Source organism: Filicampus tigris, chromosome 15 (genome assembly GCF_054856515.1).
Source record: "Filicampus tigris isolate MCC_2025a chromosome 15, RoL_Ftig_1.0, whole genome shotgun sequence".
In the NCBI taxonomy this organism is placed as follows: Eukaryota; Metazoa; Chordata; class Actinopteri; order Syngnathiformes; family Syngnathidae; genus Filicampus; species Filicampus tigris.
In genome coordinates, this window is record NC_141231.1 from 14,074,998 (window position 1) to 14,089,658 (window position 14,661).

Consider the following 14,661-nt stretch of genomic DNA (forward strand, 5'->3'; position numbering starts at 1 on the left):
CCCCCATTATACACTCGTGACCCCTGACACCACAGTGGATTCAAAGGGTCTAAAGAGAAGGCAGATGGAGAGAATGCAGCAACAGAAGTTTATGTTACCGGACCACCAAGCCTGGGAAGAAGCGAGAGTCGACTGACTTCAAGGAGACCATGTATTTTTTTCTAAATTAACTGATGTTAAAACACCGCCCCTGTGTGATTATGTTAATTAGCCATATTGTTACATCACAGTTGGGCAGAAAGATTTTCAGAACGAGGCTGATAACTCTAGATTTAGTCACCTGCTAAATTTCCCACTTGAACAACTAAATGTTCCATAAAATGAACAAGGATACAAATAAAACAGACAATTGGATGAGGTTCGTTTTTTATTTGACCATCATTTTACATAGGAAAAGCAACTGTTATCGCCCGACTCTAGTCACATATTGTAGCTCTTAATTTCTAAGTGATTCATGTTCATTTTCTTACAAAACAAAACAAACAAAAAAGGGTGCAGGGTGATAGTCGAAATCACACCCCGTCTAGGACAAACGCGCTAACATGGGAGCAGAGTTTAGTGCAGTGGTGAAAACCTGTTCACGCACACATACAAAATACACAATCAATGAGTTGCATGTCAACGTGGGACACATGCTCCAAGTGTCTGGACTCCTCAGCAAAGACACACTAAGCAGGTGCATTGTGGGTGAAGGAGGAAGGCAAAAAGTTGACACACAACAAACAAGGAGGTGGTTCACTTTGTATAGTCTTAGAAATCAAACAGAGGGGCGGGGATTCAAGTTTTTAACCGCTGTGGAAGATTTCAGTGAACAGTGCTTTTGTGAAGAGAACCTGGAAGGGGTGTGAGAAAAAAAACAATCAAGTAGTACCCCGCCCTAACACCCAAAAATGACTCCAAAATAAAGAAAAAAGCTGAAAAACATATTATACTGTCTGTCCACTTCAGTTTGCCTTCAAATATCACCACCACTAAAAAGGTTTTCACAAAATATTTTTAAATAAATAGAGCTCCATCGATAGAATTTCTTCCAAAAAAATAACCCCTTAGACACACATACACACGGAACAATACCGCTGGAAGGACTAAATCATGAAACTAAGCAGCTGTCAATTTAAGCGAGCCTTGTTTCTTGTCGTTAATTAGCGATGCCAAACGTACCAAACGGTCTCTTCCCAATGAAAAGCATCAATCTCCACAGCTAGTTTGAGATCAACAGAAAAACGTCATTTTAATTGGATAGTGACAAAACAAGATGGTGTTCACCCCCCAAAAAAATCTGACATCATGTTATGATCCATTAACAGTCAATTCTCACTCAACTTGTTTTAAATTTCATCAAGATGTTTAAAAACTGTTTTACTTGGATGACATTCACTAGCATCGAAAAGGCATTTGTGAGTCCGAATGTGCGGTGTACGTTTCACAGGAAAGTCAATCAAAATACACCGACTGGAAAGCAGATTTAGACGAAAAAAATTGAAGACAAAAAAAGTGGAAGGCAAAATGGAAGACGTGTCATGTCAGAGGTGCTACGCATACTGAACATCTGTTCTAAAGCCGATAGTTTGGATATATCATTGGACTCTGATATATTTACTGCTAAGTTACTCCGACATTCATGTCATTAGCCTAATGGCATAACTGCCCAAGTCATTTTTTAACTTGGTTACAATATCAACAAAAAGTACCAATGTGCTTACTAAAAATGTTACCTTGAGTAAATTCCGAAATCAAAAGAACGGAATTCTTCTTGTTTGTTAAATGTGTTGTTTTTTCTTGTTTTCAGAAAACATTGCAAAAAAAAAAATGTATGCAATTACGCTATTACGCAAATTCTATGTGCAAAGATGTCAAATTTTTTGGAACACCCTGCTTTACCAACATCCATCTTAAAAATATTAACCAGAGATGTTCATAAATAGTGGAGAGATACACAAAGGTGAGTTCAAGGATTGAAATTTGTACCATTGTCCGCAAAACAAATGAAGACTGTAAAAAAAAAAAAAAAAGCCACAATTCGGCAGCTACTTTATTATAAAACAGTGAAAATGTCTAATTGGATTCAATATAAAATTAAATTGGAATATGGCCCCATTTGGAAGATGCGCACACACACACACACACACACACACCCATAGAGTCCTTGGCAGAACATACAACACACACACAAAATACTGTTAGTGTGATCCAATCCGAACAGAAGATGGCGTCCGTATCCGAGCGTGGTCCAGTTGGTCGGCAAGACGAGTCGTTACCTCTCGCGTGCGAAACGATTAGCAGCAGCAGGTCTAGCTCAGAGGGCGTTACCAACCCCCCAAAGACGAAAAAAAAAAAAAAAAAAACAAACAAAAAAAAACAACGTTCCCTGTCGTCCATGCGAGAAGCAAGGGGAATTATACGGTTGTGGAAGTGTATCCCGATGTCCATTAATCACCTACTTCCAATCCACCAAGTGAGGCGAGCGCCATTGTCTCTGTGGTTTTTGTCTCTCGCCTTCCCCCGTCCCTCGACCCGAATATCAAAACGCCTTTTTCCCCTCCGCTCTTCCCTTTTTCCAATCACCGCTCCGGTTCCGACTCCAGTGCCAGGGCCCGCTTGCGCTCCCGGCACTGCTTCTTGTGGGCGGGCCAGTCCCTCTGCTGGCACTGCGAGCCACAGTAGCGCGCCACCTGACAGCGGCCGCAGATGTTGAACTCTCGGAGCTGTGGAAAACAAGCAAGGGTCACGAAAGGTCTTTAAAAAAAACATGACAGTAACCCCCTAGCCAGCTAGCTAGCTAGCTGTCTAGAAAGGATGCAGCTGGCTCCAGTCAACGAAGATTTACAGTACCAACCGGCACAAAACCGAACGGGGTGCTAGCGTTGGCCGTTTCATAGTGTGGGATTCTGGTTAAAGTAAGCCAATTTAAACTAAAAAGACAAATGTTTACAGAGGGAGAAGGAGCAGGCAAGGCTTTCTGGTTCAATGGATAGTTTTTAAATAATCGACCTGGATTTCGCATTTGGACAATGACTTTGTTATTTCGGATTTTTATAGACGAAGGTGATTTTTTTGACAGCGTTTTTTTTTTCTCTCTCCCTATGAGCCCAGGAAACCGTGAGTTAAAATGCATTGAATAGGATTTTTTTTTTTTTTAAACCAAAAAAAAAAAAGACTAATAATTTGGAACGCAGTGTACATTTTCTTCAGTGTGGAGACTCACCCGCCTCTCAATGAGCGAACAAGGTGGGTAGTGGCACTCGTAGTACGTGCACGAGCACTCCTCTTCCTCCACCAGCTCGCCGTTGGCATTGTAGTAGCGCGTGCGGCTCAGCTCCAGGTACTGCTCCTCCACTGGGTCGGCCGGAACCTGCTGGATGGCCAGCCAGTACAGTGACTGCTCCCTGGGGGGGTGGGGGGGGTTTTGAAGAACAAAATGACAAAAATGTATAAAATTACACATGACATGCAGTTGGAGGGCGCCTGCTGAAGAAGTCTTGAATCAAAACTTTTTTTTTTTTTTTTTTGATGAACATAAAATAATAATAGCTATATTAAGCTTAGTTTGAGAACTAACATTTTTTTTGCCAGGTACAAGTTCATGCTAGTAAAGATTCTTCGCAGACTCACAATCATTCATCAACATCAAAAACTAATATGCAACCTAATCGGCAAGGAGGGGGCGGGGGTGCTGGCGTATATTACTGATCAGGATGTATATGTTCAGCTCTTAAATAAATAAAAATAAAATAAATTCTTGCTCAATGTATCTGTGTGGCCCGGTACCAAAAGGCCCGCAAATTATCGAATCGGGAACAAGTGGTTGGTTGGGGAACACTGTCTTAGAGAATCGCAATTTTCAGTTTTAATAATGTATCATCACAGGCTTAATATTATTCAACATGTTTTTATTCCTTATAAAATGCAGTTGCATTGACCCATGAACCTTTTTGGTGTTTCCTGTTTCGCTCGCTCAAAGTCACCTTCGTTTAATTGAAGACTAAATTGTCAATAGGCGATGTGTGTGAGAGAATGGTTGCTCTCTGGTTGGTGAGCAGTCCAGGGTGTATCCCAGTTCCCTCACCAAAATAATCTAAGATTAATTTATGACTCACAGCACCACAGCAATGATGACATAACACCTTCACGTCACTTGTAGGTCATAGCTGCCCCAATTGTAACTTCCTAGCCTTGCCTTTGCTTGCTGGAAATCTCTTCCGGTTTTGGACTCCAGCCGACAGGGACCAGCCGCAGGTTGTCGAGCCTGTTGTCAACCGTCACGGAGTTGATGTGGATGACTTGGAAACTTGGGGCGATGCCTCCTCTGTGCTTCTCCCTGATGAAACCAGACAAGGAGTGACATGGTTTGAAATGAAAAAAAAAAAAGAAAAGAAAAGAAAAATAGCACAAGCAGGTGTGTCATCAAAAAGGTGGTTAATATCTTAAGTGTCGAGAAAACGGCGGTATCTGTTTCTATCTTAATTAACGGGTGACTCCCTGAAGAACAAAAGACTCACCAGAGTAGCTCGTGCAGCGGCCTTCCCGCCCAGCGACCTTTGCCAATATCGAAAGCGTAGGCGAAGATCTTCGCACCGTTACCGTCGGCATCAACCTCCATGCGTGCCTGGTAGGACATCACACAGTTTAATACCAAATGGACAAAGACAATGAGGGGGGGGGGGAATACACTGTATGTCTTTACCTCAAAGGCGTAGTTTTCCACGAGAGGGATGTCCTGCTCATCGATCAGTGTGTATTTTGTCTGAGAAAGTAATAATAGAAAAGTGAGATTGCATTTCAGATGGCCAAAACATAGACACATTAGGCGCAGGGTATCTTCCAAAAAGACAGACACTGATCGACAATCGTTAATTCAACAATAAAGTGATTTCCATCGTGACCTTAGAAAAGGGTGAAGGAACCCATTCAAACTGGGGTGGATTTACATAAAGTACACATCTATGAATCCATCTCCAGATTTAAACCCAACAGAGAATGCATTTCATCTGCTGAAGAATGAGCCCCCTCCACACTATAAAAGACCACGAGTGCCTTAGTTTGCATCAGTAGCTTTCCGGTTTCCAATTGCGAGTTACTAAGCCCAAGCCTGTTAGCTCCGGCGCTAGCATCTCTCATCTTAGCATGAAAGGCCTCGTGATGACCTGTGAGATATCTTTTTTAAAACCCACAGCATTCAAGAGTGGCAACAACGTCTTGATTTTTTGCGATTTTGAAGCCCCGTTTTATCTATTGGGCGATTTTTTTAAGTTACTCAAAGAGGAGAGCAAATTTTAGAAGACATTTTATTTCATTTTACAGGAATTTTATATATTATATTCCAATCATGCATTTTTCAACAAGGAGGAGGCCAATAACCTATACTTGGAGCAATATTCATTTTCAGTAAAAGGGAAAATGTTGGAGTCCAAATTTTTAAAAATACAAACTCAAAATCTAAACTTTGTTGGTATGTCCTTAAGCGTATGTTCATTAACTTTTCAGATTTTAAAATGTTGAAGATTGTTTTTTAATCTTAAACGATAGACAGCTTTGCTTTCAATTTCAAAAACAAAGTTCAGGGTCATCAGCATTTTTTTTTTAAAGTTAAATGAAAACTCAATAAGTCCCGATAGTTTTCTACAGTAAATAAAGTGTTCCAAATTTTCCAAAACTGAAATGTTACATTGTCACTTATCTTTGTTTAAATTTGACACAAAAGCAAAAGATGCAGACAGAGACTTCCCAGCGACATCAGCATGTCTTATAAAGTAAAATAATTATCTGACAGTGCCTAATCAAACCATTTTGGCAGTTCGTTTTTACAACATGGAGGAATACAAGATGTCCACGTCCACACACTGCTAGTCACGTTCCATCTCCTAACCAGGGTCTTTCAGGTGGGTGGGAGGGGGGGGGACTCCATGTGATATGTACCCGAGAAACGCCCGCCCTCCCCAGGCATGCCGAGTGTCGGAAGCACGGCGTCATCCGCATGACACACGGGTGGAAACACGCGACGTGACAGCCCAAGAGTGCACGATGATGCCCGCTAGCCGGCTCTTTAACGAAACAACGTTCCACCCCAAATGCGTCTCATGACTAGCACGCACCTATCGAATAGAAACCATTTATAATTTGGGGACAATTTATGAACAGGGGGTTCATTTGCTCCTTTAACCGGATTTATGTCGAGTGGGAGCCAAGATTTGAGACGGCGTCTGGGCAATGGCTTCCTCGTCTGTAATCCAAATGTCGGTGCTAGCGTGGACATGCTCGCTCAACTGCTTGTCGTCGTGTCAGTCTTGTGGCTGTTGGGTGTAAAAAAAAAACGTTTGCCTCGACAACTTCAGCGTGGCAAAGTTTCTGCGAACGAAATGAACCGTTATAACAGCAATAATTAAACAATAGCCAAAATGCCGACAACCCCCGCTAATGCTAGTTAGCGTTAGCATTTTACCGCGAGACTGCGTTGTGGTAGCGGCGGTACTAGCAAAGACGTTCCACCACCGCTTTCTCTAATGCGTTCAAACGAGGCTAATTTGTTAACATTTAAAGATGATCAATCAGAGCATTTTACCAAACCTTGATCATAAAAAAATCCCAAACGGCAAATTTTGACTCCTTTTGAGCTCCCGCGGGCCCTCCCCCGGCCGCACATGGCAACCCCAGGATGGCTGCTCACCTTCCCGGCCACACGGCCGAGCCGGACGATCCCCAGCTTGAAGTCCGACATCGGGAAAGAGCAAGGTGTGGGATCCAACCCGGTGTTAAACGATGTCGGCGGGGGGAGGAAGCCCCCTAAAGCTCCGTTGCGATGTCGTTCGGGTTAAGTGGCTCGACTTCAGGCGGGACTCCGGCTCTCTCCGGCGGCAGCCCGGCCTCGGTGACACCGCTGTTGGCGCAGGGAAGGAGGGCAAGCTCCAAAGGGGGGCGGGGTGACAACAAACGCTTGTCCCACTGGCCAATCAAAACGACCGTTATGGTTTCTCAAAACATTCGCTTCCGTCTTTTTGTCCTATGCGTACCAATTTACGACTCAAGACCGCCCATTTCTTGCGTTGCGTCACCACTCTCGTGACCGATCCCATCCATTTTCGCGGGGAATGGGTGATGAACTGGGTGGGATTTGTCAGTCGCCTCGCGTCTTTTATTTTTTTTTGCACACGTTAACCTTACAAATCATCGAATGACGTCACGATGCTTGACGTTTTGATTCAAAAGCAACATTGACGCAGGGTTTTGGTGGTGCGCACACGGTCCTGCCTTCGTGTCCATTACAGAGGCAAAATCTGTACAGTATTATACTACTGTACTACTGTGTTTGCAATCTAGGTTGAGTCAAGGCACATATTTTACAATAGAAAAACCTCACGGAACATGATCAAACAAAAACAAAATGTAAAAAGAAAAAAAGAAAATACAACAATGTACTTACTTTTAGCCCACGCTTTGTTTTAAAAGTGACCCAATCAAAAACCCCTCTGTAAGTCTTAATCAGACTAGCTTGTGAAACCGTTCCCTTGGTTGGTACAACAATGTCACACAGTGAAACATTTGGAAATTCTACCCAACAAGACAGTACTAGCCTGTCAATCACTTATATCCAGTTACACCACATGCGCTGGTCGGAAGGGGGAGTCATCAAAAAGTACCCAACTCTCACAAAAGGTCTTTTGAGAGTGAAAAGTGATATAGATGAAAAGGTTGTCATTAAAGCATAAGAAGGAATATATTGTCTTTCTCCGCTGGAGTGATGCACAGTGTTGCTAAACAAGGTGTTGCTGAGGTGTGCATATACTACTTATTCCCTAACACACTTACGAAAAGTAGCTTACTATATTACATGTAACGTAGGACAAATTTGCAGTTACCTTTAAACATATAGGCCTACTTTACTGTTACGTTAGGCAAGATGAAACTGCCTATTCCAAAATAAGGAGAGTACAATGGTGCATTTTTTTTTCAAGTGGACTTTTTAAATTTTATTTTTTGCTTTAATTTGGATGCACAAACTTGAGATATGAGCACATGGTGGCAGTGAGTGAACTCGACTGACTTCATAATGAGCAGCAATTTGGCAAATAGTGCAACTATAAAAAAAAAATAGGATTCAAGATGTTGGACGCCAATCCCAGTTGAAGTTTACTTGCGTAGTTTGCTTATTAAACATAAAACAGGATAATTACATGTTCTGTATTTAACACAATATAGCTTAGTCTTTAGTCCACTACCTTAAGGTGCAACAACAAATAAGACAATATAACAGTCCTCACGGTCATATATTTTTTATCCTCTGCGAGGAGCTGGGCTTTCATGAACAGTGTCTGTCTTATACAGCCTCCAGGTCGGCGTTAAGGACAGACAGACAGGGCAGCAACTTTCAACCAAAATGGGCGATTTCTTGATTAATTTGGAACATGGGTTCTTGAGACTTTTTAGCCAATTTCATGTAGATTGGTTAAACTGGTGACAGGGGCATTTTTTTTTCTTCAAACTTTCCACTTTCCAGGGTTCTCCCCGGAGTAAGTTGAGTGGGGGATCTTCATCTCCCCCAAAAATAGGATGCTATTAACCAGAATGCATAGAAATACACACCCTGGTACTTTGTTTCCTCATCATTACAATTTATAAAATTAGAAGATTACTCGTTGCATAGAATGCATAGAAATACACACCCTGGTACTTTGGTCCTCATCATTACAATTTATAAAATTAGAAGATTACTCGTTTATTTAATTATTTACAGCTTGGATATTGAGATAAGCTGTACAAACACAACAGCGCTGACAGGTGTCTTACTACTTCCGGGTACCGCTCACCTGTTACACCTGTGTTACAGCGCAGACTCAGCTGCGTCCCTCTTGTGCACCTGCTGCCATGATGACCGAGGAGCAAACCCATTTAACAGCACCAAAATACGGCGTGGAAAAAAGCGAGGAGATCAGCCCCGCGGAGCAGCCCATCTTAGCTGCGCTTAGGGGGGACACCTCCGCCTCCGCAGCCGCTGGGAAGGAGCCAGCCGGTGGGGCGATGGCCCCTACTGCTACCGCCGTAATGGCCACCACCTCCGACACTGAGTCCGGGATCTTCTCCGGGGAGAGCGAGACGTGCGTGGAGCACGAGTGCGAGATGGACTGGTTCTGCGGGACCGAGTTGAAGCTAATTTGCTCCCACTGCGCCATAGTTGGCTCCTGCCACGGACACTCCGTGACCCCTTTGGCAGACAGAGTCACCGCAGTCCGGGTGAGTCTTCGTCGTTTGCCCCTCCTTCACCTCCTTCGACTTTCGAGCGTCTAGCACTTCTTTTAACGATACGGTTGTTGTTACAACGAGTTTGTACGTAAATAGTATGTAACGTAATGCAATTCCCGATATTACAGTAAAACATTTTTTTATGAAGTCAGGTCATGAAGATAGAACAAATGAAAAAAAGTACAGTTTTATGACTGAGCTGCCGTCTTTCGCCTTGTGCAAAATATTAAAAACACTCCAAGCAGTGGCGTGCAAATGGTGGGTGGGTGCTGTTAGGGGGGCAACGGGGCGGGCATCCAGCAGGGATGTCATGATGTCATATATGATATTTAATTACATAGGTTTTCTTGATGTAAATGTCAAGATGATTCAAATTTGTCTGATCGTGTAATCATTTTTTTTTCATTAACTTAGCAAAAAGCACAGCTGAAGATGTGTAAGCTTAAATATTCTAATCATATATAAAACGTACTAAAAGTGAACTAAAAGTATTTCTTTCTAACAAACAATAGTTACACAAATTTCTTTGAGGGGTGTGGCTTTACATTGCTTGTTGCAATGCTTTTGTACACTTATGTCAAAAGATGTGGACATTGGCTGTTGAGCACATACCAAAGCAGACAAGAGGCCGACAGTGGATTGTGTGGAATTTGTTTACACATCTGAGAAGCCCAATAACTCAACACTCAAATCCCTGTAAGGGTGTGTGACGTGCCGATCAGGTTTTTTTTTTTTTATCATCCCTGTCTAATTCATCTCCCGGGACAGGATTTTCTTGTTGGATTTCCAACTTCCAGCTCATTCATTTTTTTCCCCCCACTCTCTCCCTCCCAACCAGAATCATCTGGTGGATGTGTGTGAGAAAATGCAGCTGCAGGCGCAGAGAATGGAAAGGTTCATTGAGCGCACGCTCACAGCCAAGGAGCAAAAACTTCAGGTGGGAAATGCATCGCAGCCTTCAAAATTCACGAAATTCCCCCAAAATCTATTGTATTCCATAATAATCTGTTGCATAAATCTATGATCATAAATCTTGAAAAATCTTACTGTTTTTAGTTAGGGCTGGCTGATTAGTTACTTACGGGTAGTTAAGACTGACTAGCTAGTTTGTCAGTCATTCATCTGGGACTGGCTGATTAGTTATGTAGTTAAGACTGGCTGGGTAGTAAGTTAGTTAGTTCGTTAGTTAGTTAGCTAGTTACTTGGTTAGCTCGAGCTTTGGACAATAACCGCTTAAGTCCGCCTTATTCATGCGTGGTACTGGTATAGGTGGCAGCAAGCATGGCTCGGGAGCGGGTGGTGGCCCGGGTAAGTGCCGCACGCGAGGCTCTAGAGGAGGAGGAGCAGCGCCTCCTGGAGGAGGTCCAACAGGAGGAGGAGCGCGTGGAGCAGTGCCTCCTCACCCAGAGGGCTCACTGGGGCCAGGCCATGGCCAGCCTGACACGCACACGCTCCCGCTTGGTGCACACGCTAACACACTCTCCTGATGCACAGCTAGTGGTGAGAATCATTTGTACATTTTTTTTGATAATAGTATTAAAAATAATTTAAGAATTGCCTTATCTCTGTTTCCACTTATAGACGAGCATTCAGGAGATTGCTGAAAGGTAAGGCAGGACAACATGAGTTTCCTTTTACATTCTTCACAGTCATAATGAGATGCAATACAATAGCACCAGATGGTGCTGGCGTTTATTCACGTTTGTGACATATATTTCTGCTAAAAATTAAAATATAATAGTCTATCTATGCGGCCCCGTACCAAATGGTCCATGGTCCATTGGTTGGGGACCACTGCATTAGAGCCAACTAGAACAATGACCCAGCTGTCCCAGCAGAAGGTACTATGGCACAAAAAGTTTGTTGTGTGTGGCTGTTGTTGCCAATTTGTAATGTGTACTACTGCCACCTAAAGGACCGGAGTGGAATTGCACCGCCCGTTATATATTCATAGATGTTTAGAATTGAATTGTTTGGTCTGTATTCTAGTTTTTTTCCTTTGATACAGTTATTGTGTTGGATGTTGATAAGTCACTGTGTTACTATATCTGTTGACTGGTGAAAATAAAGTCAATATGCATTCTTCCTGTACATTTCAGAGTGGAGGAGGCTGAGGGAGTGGGCCAGCCGTGCGATACAGAACAGCTCAACATGAAGCCAGGCTGCAGTGACAGCCAGCTGCTGAGGGGAATGTGGGCCACCGCCATGCTGCACAGGCCAAACGGTCAGTCCAGTGCATCATCCATACAGGGGGTCCTCGGTTTATGACGGTCCCATGTATGACATTTCCAGAGGCTGGAAAAGCTCCAGCTTGCCCACAACTCTAATCAGGATAAGCTGTAGAAAATGGAAATGTATGAATATATTCATATATTATATAATATACATATATATTATATATATGTATAATATATACTGTATGCTCTAAAAAGTTTTTGGAGATACAAATTGTCATTAGGTTTTGTTGTGACATGCGAGCAAAAATTTGCGACTCCATTTGGTGGCAGTGAACTCAACTATATTCATTACACAGAGCGCAGCAGTTTCACAGATCATGAAGAATTTTTAAAAGAGGCTTCAAGTTGTTTATTGCCACTCCCAGTAGAAATGGACTCAATTCAAACTAAACATGAAACAAAGAGAACCACACATTTTGTATTTAAAATAACCAAATAACTTTGCCTTAAAGTCAACTAAAAAATCATCTTTACAATAATATATTCTATGCAGCCTCACTACTCTAAACACAGTATTCTGATTAATATTGCCTTCGTGCAATATAAATTAAGCAGAAAGATCTGCCCGTTTTTATCTCAGAGGGCGAGATTCGTGTTGACTGAAAATGACATCACAGTGCCTAACGACCAATCACGGCTCAGCTTGCGAACGTCACATGACCAAACACATTACAAACATTCTTGTTGGATTTTGGGGAGGCTGTAACGAACTGATTAATGGCATTTCCATTCCTTTCAACCGAGAATGGTTTGCGATACAAACATTTGAGTACGAGCATTTTCAGGGACTGTATTAAACTCGTATCTCAAGGCGGCACTGAATGTCGTATTTCGTTCTTTCAACTTGTTTTATTTAAAATTAGATTTCGATATGTAGTCTTTCACTGCGCCAGGCTGACACAGTAGGAAAGTCAAAATTACAGTAAATAATGTGAAAACCACTTCTACACAGGGTTTAAAAAAATGACAGCAAAATAATCTCACCTACTGGTGTCTTAAAATGGACGTCTTAATACTACCTACACCTTGACATTTTTTTTCTTAATTATAAACAGTAATAAAATCTCAGAAGACTTACCAAGTAAGAAGAAATCTTCATCTTGCTGTGTTGATATATTTAATCATGGTTCAATTTTAATTTTTGCAGTTATGTGGTGTGTTCTATTTTGTATACGTTTGGCCAACGCCCTTGACCGTGGCCCCTTGTACATTATAGAACAACATTGTCTCTTATGTGAAATCTCGCCCTTGTGTTTGCAGTTTCCGGTTTGTCGTCTTTGAAGTTTGACGAACGCACCGCTAATCCCCTCCTGTCGCTCTCCGACGACCGCTACACTCTGACCTTCCTCCACAAGAAACCCCGCCAGTCTCCACCTTATGACCCGGCGCGCTTCGACTGCTGGCCCAACGCCCTCGGCTCCCTGTCCTTCTCCTCCGGCACCCACAGCTGGGTGCTCGACGTGGGCCGAAGCGCTGCCTTCAAGGTGGGCGTCTGCTACGTCGGCCTGCAGCGCAAAGGATCTGGCGACCTGGCCCGGCTGGGACACAATGACCAATCGTGGGTGCTGTCCCACTACGACGGTGAGTATTCTTTCTGGCACGCGGGCGAGAAGGTGCTGCTGCGGGTGGCGACCAGACCCCAGCGGGTGGGCGTCCTGCTGGACTGGCCCAGTCAGACGTTGCTCTTTTACGAGCCCGAGTACGCCGCCGTCTTGCACTTTGTTACGCACCACTTCAGCGGCCCTTTGCTGCCGGCGTTTGCTGTGACTGACCAAAGTATAACCATATTACACTGACGCTACCAAGCTACTTTATAACATGAATAATGTGAAATCAGGGATGTCCTTCCAGTAATCCTCCGCTATTCGAATAGAGAAAAAAAAAAAAAACGCAATTTATTGACGCACCCTCAAAATGTTTAGAATGGCTGACAAATTGAGTGCAATGACCGTTGAGCCAAAAGCCTGGGCAGCAACCTCTTCTGAAAGCTCGGAGGAGTGCGGTTTTACTAGCACAAGACCCGTTACACTCGCCCCCGAAAACCTCATTCGCAATCCGGGTCACGGCACCAATGTAACGATGATGTTCCTGGACCGTTCACCCACTTGGGATTCGAAACCGCATTACCACGATGTCACCAGCTTGAAAGTCGAGTGTGGAAGTTGGGCCCCCACCTCAGCCAACGCCCTCTTTGAAGGCGAGGAGTGATAGTAGTGCTTTGGTGTTATTTTGCGGCATCAGCAGGGAATTATAAACACATTAGGGGGGCATTTAATTCCTGTTTTTTGCCACTCGCAAGAGGGCTCTGTAACTATAGTGAATAGTGAATATGCGGAGGATTACCATTATCGTAGCTTCAGATTGAAGAGTAGGCTTTCATTTCTTCTTGATGATACAGTACCATATTGTCACATATTTGACTGCTTTTTAATGATGCGTTTTTTTATAATCCATCCAGTGCCAAGATTGTTAACACAAAAATGTCATTCATGTTTGATTTTGTGTTTTGAGTAAATGAATGATTGCCGTGTTTTTTTGTCTGCAATAGTCATTTATCCTCCCTTTCGTGGTCCATTTCAATCATGGTAACATATGAGTGATATAAAACTATGGGAATGGGTCATCAATAATTTCTAATAGCTTGTATCCAATTAGCTGAGTCTCAAATGGGAGATGAAACAACCAAGCAAATCTTTCACCCCGCCACGCCGAGTTTCTCCGTTCATGAAAGGTGAGGTGAAGATCCAGAGTCACTTTCAAGTGTCTGGCCACCGGACTACAATGTCACGCAGAAACACTCACAATCCTCACACGTGGGATACCGCTGCAGTCTTTTCAAAGCTGGAAGGTAAGCAGTGAAGGAAATGGGGTATTCGTGCCACAAACACATGTTGTGTATGAATTGCTGCCTTCACAAATTAAAATGCTTGCATTGTCTTTACTTTTGTTATTTATTTATTTAACATGCTCTGAGAGAAGCTGCTTGCTGGCCTGGTCAATACCGTAGCTCCATTGACGGTCATCACGGTAAGAGAGCCATACTCGACGTTGGCGCGGCAGTATATGGTTGAGCAGTGGCTGATTTGCATGAGACAGGGCTACCCTCTCAAACAAGTAATTTTCAGCCAAAAGACAAAAAGTTGGCAATTTGACACAAAAATATTGGACAGACATGTTACTGAGAATCGTT

General features: G+C 43.1%; 2 protein-coding genes across 3 annotated transcripts; one reads left to right on the forward strand and one right to left on the reverse strand.

Moving 5' to 3' along the window:
* Positions 1 to 354: 354 nt before the first annotated feature.
* Positions 355 to 6,964, reverse strand: zmynd19 (zinc finger, MYND-type containing 19). The gene is made up of 6 exons (XM_086054156.1): positions 6,665 to 6,964; positions 4,685 to 4,744; positions 4,500 to 4,606; positions 4,178 to 4,318; positions 3,206 to 3,386; positions 355 to 2,705 (listed from the first exon to the last, which is right to left on the reverse strand). The coding sequence occupies exons 1-6, from the start codon at positions 6,713 to 6,715 to the stop codon at positions 2,562 to 2,564; spliced, it is 684 nt and encodes a 227-aa protein (XP_085910282.1). The 5' UTR covers positions 6,716 to 6,964; the 3' UTR covers positions 355 to 2,561.
* A 1,807-nt stretch (positions 6,965 to 8,771) lies between these two features.
* On the forward strand, positions 8,772 to 14,412 carry bspry (B-box and SPRY domain containing). Of its 2 annotated transcripts, XM_086054152.1 has the most exons (7): positions 8,772 to 9,225; positions 10,073 to 10,171; positions 10,504 to 10,734; positions 10,816 to 10,841; positions 11,334 to 11,458; positions 12,732 to 13,052; positions 14,127 to 14,412. In XM_086054152.1, the coding sequence occupies exons 1-7, from the start codon at positions 8,860 to 8,862 to the stop codon at positions 14,204 to 14,206; spliced, it is 1,248 nt and encodes a 415-aa protein (XP_085910278.1). In that variant the 5' UTR covers positions 8,772 to 8,859; the 3' UTR covers positions 14,207 to 14,412. The 2 variants fall into 2 exon arrangements, with proteins under 2 accessions (XP_085910278.1, XP_085910276.1); XM_086054150.1 differs by having other exon boundaries at positions 8,778 to 9,225; positions 12,732 to 14,412.
* The last annotated feature ends 249 nt before the right edge of the window (positions 14,413 to 14,661 follow it).